Source organism: Oncorhynchus nerka, linkage group LG28 (assembly GCF_034236695.1).
Source record: "Oncorhynchus nerka isolate Pitt River linkage group LG28, Oner_Uvic_2.0, whole genome shotgun sequence".
Taxonomy (NCBI): domain Eukaryota; kingdom Metazoa; phylum Chordata; class Actinopteri; order Salmoniformes; family Salmonidae; genus Oncorhynchus; species Oncorhynchus nerka.
In genome coordinates, this window is record NC_088423.1 from 56,644,927 (window position 1) to 56,659,631 (window position 14,705).

The window sequence follows — 14,705 nt, forward strand, 5'->3', positions numbered from 1 at the left end:
GTGGTGGGTAAACTACAGCCAATCGGTCCCACCGGTCAATTAAATGTTAAATGTTAAATTAAATGGTTTTAAGGTCCAATTGAAATAAAATAACTGCCCTTTTTATGACCAAATCAGCCCTTAAAAAATTTACACTATCTGTCCTGATGTGGCCCTTGGGCCAAGAAGTTTGCCCACCCCTGGATTACAGGGACAATTTCCTTGCAACTCTTCTAAACATGGTTAAAAATACATATTAACTCTTGGGGATGACCTAAAAAGTGTGTGTCATTTACTTCTGATAAGCTTCAGGAGTACTCTAGCACTTGGTGGACTATACCTGGAAGCGGGTCCTCTCGGCGGCATACTTCTGGTAGTGGGCCATCGCCTGCAGCACCTTCTTGTGGCCATCGGGCACCAGGCACACTGCGCCCAGGATCTCCAGCACGGCCACTTTGGTCTTGACGTTGTCCTGCCGCAAGCTCTGGGAGATGGTATTGATGCTCTGCGGGTGGGCCAGCACGTGAGCTCGACCCTGCGAGTTGTTCATCAGGGCCTTGATGCAGCCGATGACCGAGGTGTGCACGCGGCTCTCCGACGTCTCGTAGTCCATGCTCCGCAGGAAATTGAGCAGGCAGGTGAGGCCCTCGAGCTCAATGAAGCGCGTCACAAACCTGGGAGGTGGAGGGGTGAGGATGTGTCAGTCAAAAAAGGTTAAAAGGTGAACAATGGAAGACAAATATTAAACAAACCCTGGAAACTATGGCCTGCATCACACATGGGCGGTTAAGTTGACTTTTATGAAATCTCATTCACCTTGACAAATATCTCCGTGTTTAACTGAAACCCAAAATGTCTGGCCTAAGTTGTGTGTTTGAGGCTTTAGGATAACAAGAGTTTAAAAGGTGTAGTAAAATGGGTAAAAAGTAGTACCAAGCGTAAAACGTATCATGCACATCAGATTTACTGAACTGTACTGAATTGAAACACAGGTAAACCAAAGGGTCAGTGGTCGAGGAACTGAACACTGAACATATACTGAACAAAAATATAAATGCAACAATTTCAAAGATTTTACTGAGTTACAGTTCATAAGGAAATCAGACAATTAAAATTAATTCCTCAGGCCCTAATCCTTGGATTTCACATGGGTGGGGGCCTGCGAGGGCATAGTCCCACTCACTGGGGAGCCAGGCTCAGCCAATCAGAATAAGTTTTCCCCCCACAAAAAGGGCTTATTACAGACATAAATACTTTTCAGTTTCATCAGTTGTCCGGGTGGCTGGTCTCAGACGATCCCGCAGGTGAAGAAGCCAGATGTGGAGGTCCAGGCTGGCGTGGTTACACATGGTCTGCAGTTGGACCTACTGACAAATTCTCTAAAACGACGTTGGAGGCGGCTTATGGTAGAGATATTAACATTCAATTATCTTGCACCAGCTCTGGTGGACATTCTTGCAGTCAGCATGCCAATTGCACGCTCCCTCAAAACATCTGTAGCATTGTGTTGTGTGACAAAACTGCACATTTTAGAGTGGCCTTTTATTGTCCTCAGCAAAAGGTCCACCTGTTTAATGATAATGCTGTTTAATCAGCTTCTTGATATGCCACACCTGTCAGGTGGATAGATTACCTTGGAAAAGGAGAAACGAACTGACCAAAAATAAGATTTTTGTTTGTATGGAACATTTCTGGGATTTTTTATTTCAGCTCATGAAACCAACACCTTACACGTTGTGCTTATATTTTTGTTCAGTATAGATACACAAAGGCACCCCTCGCTACGCTACCTACCCCCATTAACCAGCTGTAGTAAGGGATCCCCCATGAAACTGTAAACCATAAAACTCATACCACCCACATTCATCTTAGAACTTTCCTAATGACATACTTTATTAACAGGGCTAATGAAGGGTCAATCACCTCATTAACCCCTTCCTCTTGCAGAACTGCAAGCCTATCTGATCACCTACAATACACATCAAGTCGGCCATTTTGATGTTCCCATCACACAGATTCTTTCCCTGATCAAGTTCATAAATCATGTAAATCGATAGAGTTCATAATAAACGTAAGTCTGTTTCTGTTCAGACAGACAAAGAGAGGGAGAAAGTGAAAGAGAAAGAGAGTGAGGGGGTAAGTCATATTTATAAATCACTGAAAGAAGAATTAAGAAAATGTAAAAAACATCAAACAGACAGAGCAAGAGAGTCAGCAATATTAAGAGAGAGAGAGAAAGAAGAAAAAAGAAGCAGAGGGAGATTTACAGTCAGTCATTGTAACAGATTGTTTTGACACTGTCAGACGAGCTGAGTCCAAGTTCCATCCCCTCCCACTGCTTTCTTGGCAAGAGCTGGAGTGGAAAAAACACACCTCATCCTTCAAAGCGCATAAATCACACCATTATTATCCTATACATCTGAAGCCAGGCTACCCTCCCGCTAACTCAATCCCAGATTTCGAGAGCGCACACGGTTCACCTGGCAATGCACTGGCAACCCTCAGATCCCCAGGAACACATGGGCAAGGTCATAAATATTGTACACCAGTGTTGGGTTCGAGACCATCTAAAGAGAGACTGATTCAAGACCAAGACCAGTGCAAATTGAGTCAGAGTCAAGACCAAGACCGGGAGGGGGGTGCACACACTGCAAAGGCCGAGTGCGCATACAGCACATTCACAAAGACGTGCGCACGCACACACACAGGTAAAACAGACTCCCTTGACATGCAAAGTGCTTCTCGTTTCAGCACTAACATTACTCTTTGTCACATTGAAAATTGAAGTTGATCTCGCTACCTAAAGGTGTAACATCGCCAGCTCAATGTTGGCAGATGTTATTACGAAGGTGGGTGTTTTGGTGTCACACGTGGCTACTCACAGCTGTGCTCTGTCACACACAACAGCATATACGCAGACAAGCATGCATATACACGTACACACACAGGCGCACGCACACACACACACACATACTCTTTGCGCTCCATGAATTCCTGCTCCTTATAAAGGACATCCAACGATGCCTAATTCTCAACAGTGAAAACAGTCCCCCCTCCACATACCAACGTCATCCAACCATTCACAAATGTTCTCATTCCCTCATTTTTTTTTCTCTCTCCTCCTTTTCATTCCCTCTCCTTTCTCTCCTCTTTTAGGTCAAAAGAGTTCATCTTAACAAAGGAAATAGAGGAACTAACAGTACAGTTACAAAGCAATAAAAACTGTAAAAGAGGCACAGAATAAAAAATGGAGGAACTTATTCAAGAAAGATCAAGTGTAATATATCATACAAAATAAAGTGAACTGGATGGAATATGTAAGCAAACTGGAAAGAATATGCAGAAATAATTTACAGAAACTTGTTACAAATGCCAGTCATCCATGATTCAATAAACAATATTTTGAAAAAGGAAGCAAATGTTTTCATTTGTCTTCTCCATCTCTACTAACTGAAGTTCATTTTAAGGATTTGTTTTCTATTAATAGTGTAAAATTAAACAGCTCAGTCAGACTCATGTGAAGGCCTAATTAAAGAGGGACTTCTAGACGCAATTAAAGCCTTCAAGTCCGGGAAAACTCCAGGGCTGGATGGTATATCAGTTGAGGTACAGTGCATTCGGAAAGTATTCAGACCCCTTGACTTTTCCACATCTTGCTACGTTACAGTTTTATTCTAAAACTGCTTAAATAGTTTTTCCCCTCATAAATCGACACACAATACCCCATAATGACAAAGCAAAAACTGTTTTTTAGAAATGTTTGCAAATGTATAAAACATTTTTTCCATAAACTACCATTCAAAAGTTTGTGATCACTTAGAAATGTCCTTGTCTTTGAAAGTCCATTAAAATAACACCAAATTGATCAGAAATACAGTGTAGACATCGTTAATGTTGTGAATTATGTTCTTTGGAATATCTACATAGGTGTACAGGGGCCCATTATCAGCAAACATCAATATTGTGTTCCAATGGTACGTTGTGTTAGCGAATCCAAGTTTATCATTTTAATATGCTAATTGATTATTAGAAAACCCTTTTGCAATTATATTAGCACAGCTGAAAACTGTCATTCTGATTAAAGACAGAGTTCCTTTGTCCAGTGTCTGTGTTCTTTTGCCCATCTTAATATTTTATTTTTATGGGCAAGTCTGAGACATGGCTTTTTCTTTGCAACTCTGTCGAAAAGGCCAGCATCATGGAGTCGCCTCTTCACTGTTGACGTTGAGACTGGTGTTATGCTGGTACTATTTAATGAAGCTGCCAGTTAAGGACTTGTGAGGCATTTGTTTCTCAAACTAGACACTCTAATGTACTTGTCCTCTTGCTCAGTTGTGCACCGGGGCCTCCCACTCCTCTTTCTATTCTGGTTAGAGCCAGATCATAGATCATGTGATACACTACCATTCAAAAGTTTGGGACCACTTAGGACATTTCTAAGTGGTCCCAAACTTTTGAATGGTAGTTTATACTGAGGTCATGTGACAGATCATGTGACACAGATTGCACACAAGTGGACTTTAACTAATTATGTGACTTCTGAAGGTAATTGGTTGCACCAGATCTTATTTAGGGGCTTCATAGCAAAGGGGTTTCCGTTTAATTTTTTAAAATTTCTTTAAACAAGTAATTTTTTTCATTTCACTTCACCAATTTGGACTATTTTGTCTATGTCTATTACATGAAATCCAAATAAAAAACAATTTACACTACAGGTTGTAATGCAACAAAATAGGAAAAATGCCAAGGGGGGATGAATACTTTTGCAAGGCACTGTACAGTGTGTATATATATATATATATATATATATACAATTAATTATGAAATATGTGTATGAATAGCAAACAAGGCACTCGAAAGCCGCAACATGTCAAAGTCAACATATAATATACATTGGGCTCCCGACTGGCGCAGTGGTCTAACACACTGCAGTAACTGGTTCGAATCCAGGCTGCGCACAATTGGCCCAGCGTCTTCCGGGTTTGGCCGGGGTAGGCGGCATTGTAAATAAGAATTTATACTGACTTGCCTTGTTAAACAAAGGTTAATTTTTAAAAAATTAAAAGAATAGTGTTCCTCCTACTCTACATAATATATGTTTATAGATGTGTTGTTTATTTGATGTTTTGCTAAAATAAAAGGTTCAATAAAATAAGTAATAAACTTGAGTTCTTACGGATAAAAAAAAAAATCTGCAATAGTGGTAAAGACTGACTTCAAAGAGACCACATTCAAGTCCTCCATCCCCCACTTAGTCTGACTGCTGCTCTCTCTGGCTCCACAACAAACTCCCGCCCGACCATCTAGAGGTGTGAATACCCAGCCAGTCTACAAGTCGATGATGGTAAGTGCTTTACAGCAGAAAGAGACTTAGAACATGGGACCAGCAGCACAAACTTGTGTAGACGGTGTTCTAAATACTGTAATTGTAAATAGTGTGTTATTTATTTTTTTGTTTGTGGTGTGTTCACTTATGACATTAGATCAGTGTTAGCTACTAACTTGGCCCTTATCTTAAATATTCCACTTCTGTGTTTGGAGACATTAGATCAGCATTCTTGTTGCATCTCCTGTTGGATCATTAGCTTCCCTACATAAAATGAACTATCGTGCATGACATTCCTGGGAGTGTGTAAACTTGTATTTTTTATTAGCATAGCTTTTCTATACGTTTTCTGTAGTTATGTTCTTGAAAACGTATCAATTTACCAATTCAGCCACTTGGGTACATTTGGGCAAATCGTGAGGGACACCTGGGTGACATCATACTAAATGTCATGTAGCTTGCTCTTTCTTTTTTATTTCACCTTTATTTAACCAGGTAGGGCAGTTGAGAACAAGTTCTTATTTAAAACTGTGACCTGGCCAAGATAAAGCAAAGCAGTGCAACAAAAAACAACAACACGGAGTTACACATAAACAAACGTACAGTCAATAACACAAAAGAAAAATAGACAAATCTATGTACAGTGTGTGCAAATGTAGAAGAGTAGGGAGGAAGGCAATAAATAGGTCCTAGAGGCGAATATAATTACAATTTAGCATTTATATTGGATTGCAGATGATGATGTGCAAGTATAGATACTGGGGTGCAAAAGAGCAAGAGGGTAAGTAATAATATGGGGATGAGGTAGTTGGGTGTGCTTTTTACAGATTTGCTGTGTACAGGTACAGTGATCGGTAAGCTGCTCAGACAGCTGACGCTTAAAGTTAGAGAGGGAGATACAAATCTCCAACTTCAGAGATTTTTGCAATTCGTTCCAGTCATTGGCAGCAGAGAACTGGAAGGAAAGGCGGCCAAAGTAAGTGTTGGCTTTGGGGATGACCAGTGCAATATACCTGCTGGAGCGCGTGCTACGGGTGGGTGCTGCTATGGTGACCAGTGAACTGAGATAAGGCAGGGCTTTACCTAGCAAAGACTTATAGACGACCTGGAGCCCGTGGGTTTGGCGACGGATATGTAGTGAGGGCCAGCCAACGAGAGCATTCAGGTCACCATGGTGGGTAATATATGGGGCTTTGCTGATAAAACGGATGGCACTGTGATAGACTACATCCAGTTTGCTGAGTAGAGTGTTGGTGGTTATTTTGTAAATGACATTGCCGAAGTCAAGGATCGGTAGGATAGTCAGTTTTACGAGGGTAAGTTTGGCAGCATGAGTGAAGGAGGCTTTGTTGCGTAATAGGAAGCAGATTCTAGATTTAATTTTGGATTGGAGTTGCTTAATGTGAGCCTGGAAGGAGAGTTTACAGTCTAACCAGACACCTAGGTGTTTGTAGTTGTCCACATATTCTAAGTCAAAACCGTCCAGAGTAGTGAAGCAAGTCGGGTGGGAGGGTGCGCTCAGCAATCGGTTGAAGAGCATGGAGTGATGTATGGCATTGAAGCTCGTTTGGAGGTTTGTTACCAGTGTCCAAAGAGCGGCTAGATGAATACAGAATGGTGTCGTCTGCGTAGAGGTGGATCAAAGAATCACCAGCAGCAAGAGTGACATCATTGATATATACAGAGAAAAGAGCCAGAGAATTGAACCCTGTGGCACCCCCATAGAGACTGCCAGCTAGTGATACATTTTTACATCAATTTCCATTATTAAAGTGGCTGGAGTTGAGTCAGTATGTTGGCAGCAGCCACTCAATGTTAGTGGTGGCTGTTTAACAGTCTGATGGCCTTGAGATAGAAGCTGTTTTTCAGTCTCTCGGACCCTGCTTTGATGCATCTATACTGACCTCGCCTTCTGGATGATAGCAGGGTGAACATGCAGTTGCTCGGGTGGTTGTTGTCCTTGATGATCTTTATGGCCTTCCTGTTACATCGGGTGGTGTGGGTGTCCTGGAGGGCAGGTAGTTTGCCCCCGGTGATGCGTTGTGAAGAACTCACTACCCTCTGGAGAGCCTTACGGTTATGGGCGGAGCAGTTGCCGTACCAGGCGGTGATACAGCCCGACAGGATGCTCTCGATTGTGCATCTGTAAAAGTTTGTGACTGCTTTTGGTGACAAGCCAAATTTCTTCAGCCTCCTGAGGTTGAAGAGGCGCTGTTGCGCCTTCTTCACAACGCTGTCTGTGTGGGTGGACCAATTCAGTTTGTCCGTGATGTGTACGCCGAGGAACTTAAAACTTACTACCCTCTCCACTACTGTCCCATCGATGTGGATAGGAGGGTGCTCCCTCTGCTGTTTAATGAAGTCCACAATCATCTCCTAAATTTTGTTGATGTTGAGTGTGAGGTTATTTTCCTGACACCACACTCCGAGGGCCCTCACCTCCTCCAGTACCCAGTTGCACAGGGTAGGTCGAGACCCAGGGTCTCGAGCTTGATGACGAGTTTGGAGGGTACTATGGTGTTAAATGCTTCGTCTGTGGACCTATTGGGGCGGTAAGAAAATTGGAGTGAGTCTAGGGTGTCAGGTAGGGTGGAGGTGATATGGTCCTTGAATTGTCTCTCAAAGCACTTCATGATGAAGCTCAGTTACCTTAGCTTTCTTGGGAACAGGAACAATGGTGGACCTCTTGAAGAATGTGGGAACAGCAGACTGGGATAAAGATTGATTGAATATGTTTGTAAACACACCAGCCAGCTGGTCTGCGCATGCTCTGAGGACACGGCTGGGGATGCCGTCTGGGCCTGCAGCCTTGCGAGGGTTAACACGTTTAAATGTTTTACTCACGTCGGCTGCAGTGAAGGAGAGCCCACTGTATTGTCCTCAAAGCGAGCAAAAACGTTATTTAGTCTGTCTGGGAGCAAGACATCCTGGTCTTCGACGGGGCTGGTTTTCGATTTGTAATCCGTGATTGACTGTAGACCCTGCCTCTTGTGTCTGAGCCGTTGAATTCCCGACTCTACTTTGTCTCTATACTGACACTTAGCTTGTTTGATTGCCTTGAGGAGGGAATAGCTACACTGTTTGTATTTGGTCATGTTTCCGGTCACCTTGCCCTGGTTAAAAGCAGTGGTTCGCATTTTCAGTTTTGCGCGAATGCTGCCATCAATCCACGGTTTCTGGTTTGGGAATGTTTAATAGTTGCTGTGGGTACGACATCGCAGATGCACTTGCTATTCGTCAATGTTGTTGTTGGATGCAATGCGGAACATATCCCAATCCACGTGATCGATTTTACTTGCTATATTGTATTTACTTTGCCACCATGGCCTTTTTTTGCCTTTACCTCCCTTATCTCACCTCACTTGCTCACATCGTATATAGACTTGTTTATACTGTATTATTGACTGTATGTTTGTTTTACTCCATGTGTAACTCTGTGTCGTTGTATGTGTCGAACTGCTTTGCTTTATCTTGGCCAGGTCGCAATTGTAAATGAGAACTTGTTCTCAACTTGCCTACCTGGTTAAATAAAGGTGAAATAAAAATCAAAAATAAATCGAAGCAGTCTTGAAGCGTGGAATCAGATTGGTCGGACCAGCGGTGAATAGACCTGAGCGCGGGAGCTTCTTGTTTTAGTTTGTCTGTACGCTGGAAGCAACAAAATGGAGTCTTGGTCAGCTATTCCGAAAGGAGGGCGGGGGAGAGCCTTATATGCGTCGCAGAAGTTAGAATAACAATGATCCAGGGTTTTACCAGCCCTGGTAGCACAATATATATGCTGATACAATTTAGGGAGTCTTGTTTTCAGATTAGCCTTGTTAAAATCCCCAGCTACAATGAATGCAGCCTCAGGATATGTGGTTTCCAGTTTACATAGAGTCAAATAAAGGTCGTTCAGGGCCATCGATGTGTCTGCTTGGGGGGGGGCTGTGATTATAATCGAAGAGAATTCCCTTGGTAGATAATGCGGTCGACATTTGATTGTGATGAATTCTAAGTCAGGTGAACCTAATTGACAGAGTGAAAAGGAAGCCTGTACAAAATACAAATATTCCAAAACATGCATCCATTTTTGCAAGAAGGCACTAAAGTAATACTGTAAAAAATGTGGCAAAGCTATTCACTTTTTGTCCTGAATACAAAGTGTTATGTTTGGGGGAAATCCAATAAAACACATAGTCATGGATGTATCATGTTATGGGTATGCTTGTAATCGTTAAGGACTGGGGAGTTTTTTAGGATAAAAAATCAACGTAATGGAGCTAAGTACAGGAAAAATCTGAGAGGAAAACCTTGTTTAGTCTGCTTTACACTCGACACTGGGAGATGAATTCACCTTTCAGCAGGACAATAACCTAAAACACAAGGCCAAATCTACACTGGACTTGCTTACCAAGAAGACAATGAATGCTCATGAGAGGCAGATTTGAATTAAATGTACTTGAAAATCTATGACAAGACCTGAAAATGGTTGTCTAGCAATGATCAACAACAATTTGACAGAGCTTGAAGAATTTTGAAAAGAATAATGGGTAAATGTTGCACAATCCAGGTGTTTTCACTTTGTCATTATGGGTGTGTAAGAATTCAATTAAATTCAATTGTGTGTGGATTCAATTGAATCCATTTTGAATTCAAGTTGTAAAAACCAAATTTGGAATAAGTCAAGGGGTATGAATACTTTCTGAAGGCACTGTATACACATGTGCATAAATGTGTATAAAATAACCCACCAACAGTAACTCTTTAACCGTCTAAGCTAGAGACACCAAACCAACTTTGACCCTGGATTTCACCTGGATTTCACTTGGATTCACCTGTTCAGTCTCTGTCATGGAACGAGCAGGTGTTCTTAATGTTAAGTATATAAATGTTCCTCACATTTGCATAAAATAACTATTGAACAGTTCAAACTAGAGACACCAAACCAACTTTCACATGTTCATGCTATCCTATCCAATGCCACACAACTACTTTCAAAGAGCGGAAGCAAGTCACACAATTTTTCTTATTTGAAAAATTACCATCTAACGAAATGCAAATTAGAAAAGTGAGAAGAGACTAACATACTAGGAGGAGAGGAGAAGTGAGGAAGAAAGAAATATGGGAATATACAGTGCATTCGGGAAATTATTCAGACCCCTTTACTTTTCCCACATTTTGTTACGTTATTTTATTCTAAAATGGATTATATAAAACATTTTGCTCATCAATCTATACAGTATCCCATAATGACAAATTGAAAATAGTTTAGAAAATTTTGCAAACGTATTAAAAAAACAAAAAAAAGAAATACCTTATTTATATTTACCTTATTTAATAAGTATTCAGACCCTTTGCTTTGAGACTCAAAATTGAGCTCAGGTGCATCCTATTACCATTGATCATCCTTGAGATGTTTCTACAACTTGATTGGAGTCCACCTGTGGTAAATTCAATTGATTGGACATGATTTGGAAAGGCAAACACCTGTTAATATAAGGTCCCACAGTTGACAGTGCATGTCAGAGCAAAAACTAAAAAACCTAGAGCTAGCCGCCCGGCCAAACTGAGCAATCGGGGGAGAAGGGCCTTGGTCAGGGAGGTGACCAAGAACCCAATGGTCACTCTGACAGAGCTCTATAAGTACTCTGTGGAGATGGGAGAACTTCCCAGAAGGACAACCATCTCTGCTGCACTCCACTAATTAGGTCTTTATGTTAGAGTGGCCAGACAGAAGCCACTCCTCAGTAAAAGGCACATGACAGTGTGCTTGGAGTTTGCCAAAAGGCACCTAAATGACTCTCAGACCATGAGAAACAAGATTCTCTGGTCTGATGAAACCAAGATTGAACTCTTTGGCTTGAATGCCAAGCGTCACATCTGGAAAAAACCTGGCACCATCCCTACGGTGAAGCATGGTGGTGGCAGCATCATGCTGTGGGGATGTTTTACAGCAGCAGGAACTGGGAGACTAGTCAGGATCGAGGGAAAAATGAATGGAGCAAAGTACAGAGAGATCCTTGATGAAAACCTGCTCGAGAGTGCTCTGGGGCGAAGGTTCACCTTCCAACAGGACAATGACCCTAAGCACACAGCCAAGAAAACGCAGGAGTGGCTTCGGTACAAGTCTCTGAATGTCCTTGACTGGCCTAGCCAGAGCTCAGACTTTAACCTGATCGGACATCTCTGGAGAGATCTGAAAAAAGCTGTACAGCAACGCTCCCCATCCAACCTGACAGAGCGTGAGAGGATCTGCAGAGAAGAATGGGAGAAACTCCCCAAATACAGGTGTGCCAAGCTTATAGCGTCATACCCAAGAAGACTCGAGGCTGTAATCGCTGCCAAAGGTGCTTCAACAAAAGTACTCAGTAAAGGGTTTGAATACTTATGTTAATGTGCTATTTCCATTTTAGAATTTTTATACATTTGCAAACATTTCTAAAAACCTATTTTTGCTTTGTCATTATGGGGTATTATAGGGAATCTTAGCCTACATTTGTGCATTCCTCATCCTGCTCACAAATAACTTTCATACTTGCCTCCTTAACATCCTCATAAGTATTAGCGCTGTGGTTCCGTGTGATGTTACTTTGTTCTACAAAATGAAAGAATACAAGCCAAAGGTGGTCAGGCGCAATAAAGCTAGCGCTAATCACCCCGTCCACTTCAACATGATACACACACAAACCCAGACGTGACCCAGACACCGTGGTCCTCGTGGGAATCTGTTACTCCACACTTAAGGCTGACGCTGCACTGGAAAAACTCAACACCCCCCACCTTGGTCCAGATCACTACATCACTTAACAGGCACAGACATGCTCCTGACAGTGGGAGATGTAATATTGGCTGGGCTGTCTATACCTCCTCACATGTTTCTGTGTGGTTGATCAATGAGATTTCAAAGCTGCTGCTGAATGTGTCAAACAGAGGAGAGGGGAATTGCCCTGTCTAACAAAGAGTGCAAAAGCTTTTCTGGTGATGAAAATTATCCCATATACTGTAAGTAATGAAGTGTATAGACCTACCTTGTGACACAGTGCTCTCTTACGGAGAGACATTGAGGTGGAGCCATTTAACTTTACCATAGAGTGTGAGTAACAAGAGCGGTCATCCTGAGGTAGATAGGTGAAAGATGAGGATGAACAGCTGTTAATGACAATGTTTGCCAGCTGTGGTTCAAAACCCTACCTCATTGGCTGAGTCCGAAGTGCTGTTTTCAGGTCCTCCACCACTTTGTTCCTCATCTCCATCTCCTCCTCGTCAAAGGCGAACAGGGTCTGCATCTGCACAATGACAAATCATACTCCATGACACAGCAGAAAACAATTATGATAACGGTATTTTAAAGGAGAACCTTTGATTCTGGCTTAGTTGAAGGGAGTCTGAATGATCTTTATCATAACTGCACAATAAGGAACACAAAATCAGTTCATCATTGGAGTTCTCCAATAAGTTTGACTTTCAGTGGGTGGGGAGGGGCGACCAAGCTAGACTGTGGGCAGACCAGGGTTCAAATGCATGTGTATTTGAGTATCTGGTATTTGAAATACTTTTTCCTGTGTATTTGAGTATTTTCAATTTGCACAGCCCAGACCAGGTGATTATGTTTTGATTGAATGCCAGGTGGTCTACCAAGTTATATTTGACAGGATTTTCGCATTGCTTGTTTCAAATACCGTTTTCAGATGCCTGGGTTGAATGTATAAGAGTGTATTTGAGTCAGTATACTTGAGTATTTTAAAATACTTTCCAGGTGTATTTCCAGGTACATTGAAGTGCTTCACTAATTGTATTTTCAAGTGGACGATGTCTGAATACTTGCTTTGAATGTTTGTGAAAGTGGTTGGTATTTTAGGAATAGTATTTGAACCCAGGACTGATTGTGTACAAAGAGAGCTCAGCATTATTATCATGAAATTAATTACATGGGAGGCTGTGCGCTGTTGCTGTGTGTAAGGGATAATCAACATTCTATGGAAAATAATGAATGACGTGGAAGGTGTGTTCCATGACGCGCTAGCAGTGTTGGCGACTTTGACGCTATATTTAGCGAGTATTCAGACCACTCTAGCGACACATTTTCAAAAAAGCGACTAGCGACAAATCTAGCAACCTTTTCTGGTGTTATTGGAGATGCTGATGTGAAAGCACATATCGTTCTCACTCTTCTCAATGAGCAGCGGGTGCTGCCGTGGGCCATAACCCAGTACCAAAACACTCACAGGCGGCCCAGTCCTCTCGCTGCAGTCAGAGCAGGATATGTTCACCCCTCCGTGTCCAGACTGCAAATGAATCGCGCATGCGGGAAGCCACCGCTGGCTGATCCCGCCCTGGCTTACTTTCAGGGTGGGATGTAAATGTAATTTTTTTAAACAAAAAAACAAAAAAATTAAATAGTCTCTTTTGGGGCAATTTTGATGGTCCCAAGCCCGGATAAAGGAGGGTTGGAATTGTGTGATTAAAAAAAAAACAGAATCGACAGAAGAAAGTTCATTTGTAGTTCTAAACATATTTGGGGTGTTTTTTACTCACTTTTTGTCTCTCCCACGACATTATACCTCTCTCCTACAGAGTCCATCACAATTATATGCCAAAGGCCAATTATGCAAATTTTGCAATGCCGTCATTTAGCTATGTTTAGGACATTATGACTTTTATACCATTTACACATTTGCCGGTAGAAATGTGTTCAACATCCACTGAAGTAAGTAGCAAGTTTATTAGATAGCTACAGTAGTTGACGTGGTAACCAAACAAACAGACTTGCTAGTTTAGCTAACCAAACCATCAGTCCTAGCTTGCGATTATAAAAATTGAATTCAACAATACCAATACCAAAAGCAACTCAAACAAAACTTGTAAAAATGAACTATAGCCATTGAATTCTACCGTGCAAATACACAGCGCGTTATAGAGAAATAATGCATGCTCTAAAATGCCCTTCAAGCCGATCAGAAAGGAATATTCAACAATGCCATGGTATATGTAGATCTCTCAGTCATCCGTAACACCAGAAAACCTCTGTGTAAAAAGATTGCTCACCAACATCTAAGCTCATTATGGGGGACTGGCTCTGTTTTTGGCACCTGCAAATCAAACAGACCACATCTTCTCCTTTTTCCTGCTATGTTCCTGTTAAAAGAGGCATAATGCGTTTGTAGAGGCTGTACGACTATGCCAAAAGGTCTAAGGGCCCGGGGCAGGGTTTCTACTAAACTAACACATGGAATTGTTTTAAGATGGGCACACTATTTCATTTAGAATTTTAGGACCCCAGTAAGAATCACAAAAATATAGATACAAAATATTTGATGAAAAATTGAATTTGGCCTTACTACCGTTAGTCCATAGAAATGTATTGAATAACATTCAAATGTGGCGAAACAGTAAATAAAAGTACGTTTTGAAGTGTCTA

At 41.7% G+C, this 14,705-nt stretch overlaps 1 protein-coding gene across 1 annotated transcript in view; it reads right to left on the reverse strand.

Annotated features, from left to right (window-relative positions):
* Positions 1–14,705, reverse strand: part of daam2 (dishevelled associated activator of morphogenesis 2) — a 222,304-nt gene that overhangs the window by 58,045 nt on the left and 149,554 nt on the right. Inside the window, 2 exon segments of the mRNA XM_029641047.2 lie at positions 320–653; positions 12,479–12,573. Coding sequence (XP_029496907.2) covers positions 320–653; positions 12,479–12,573 — 429 coding nt within the window.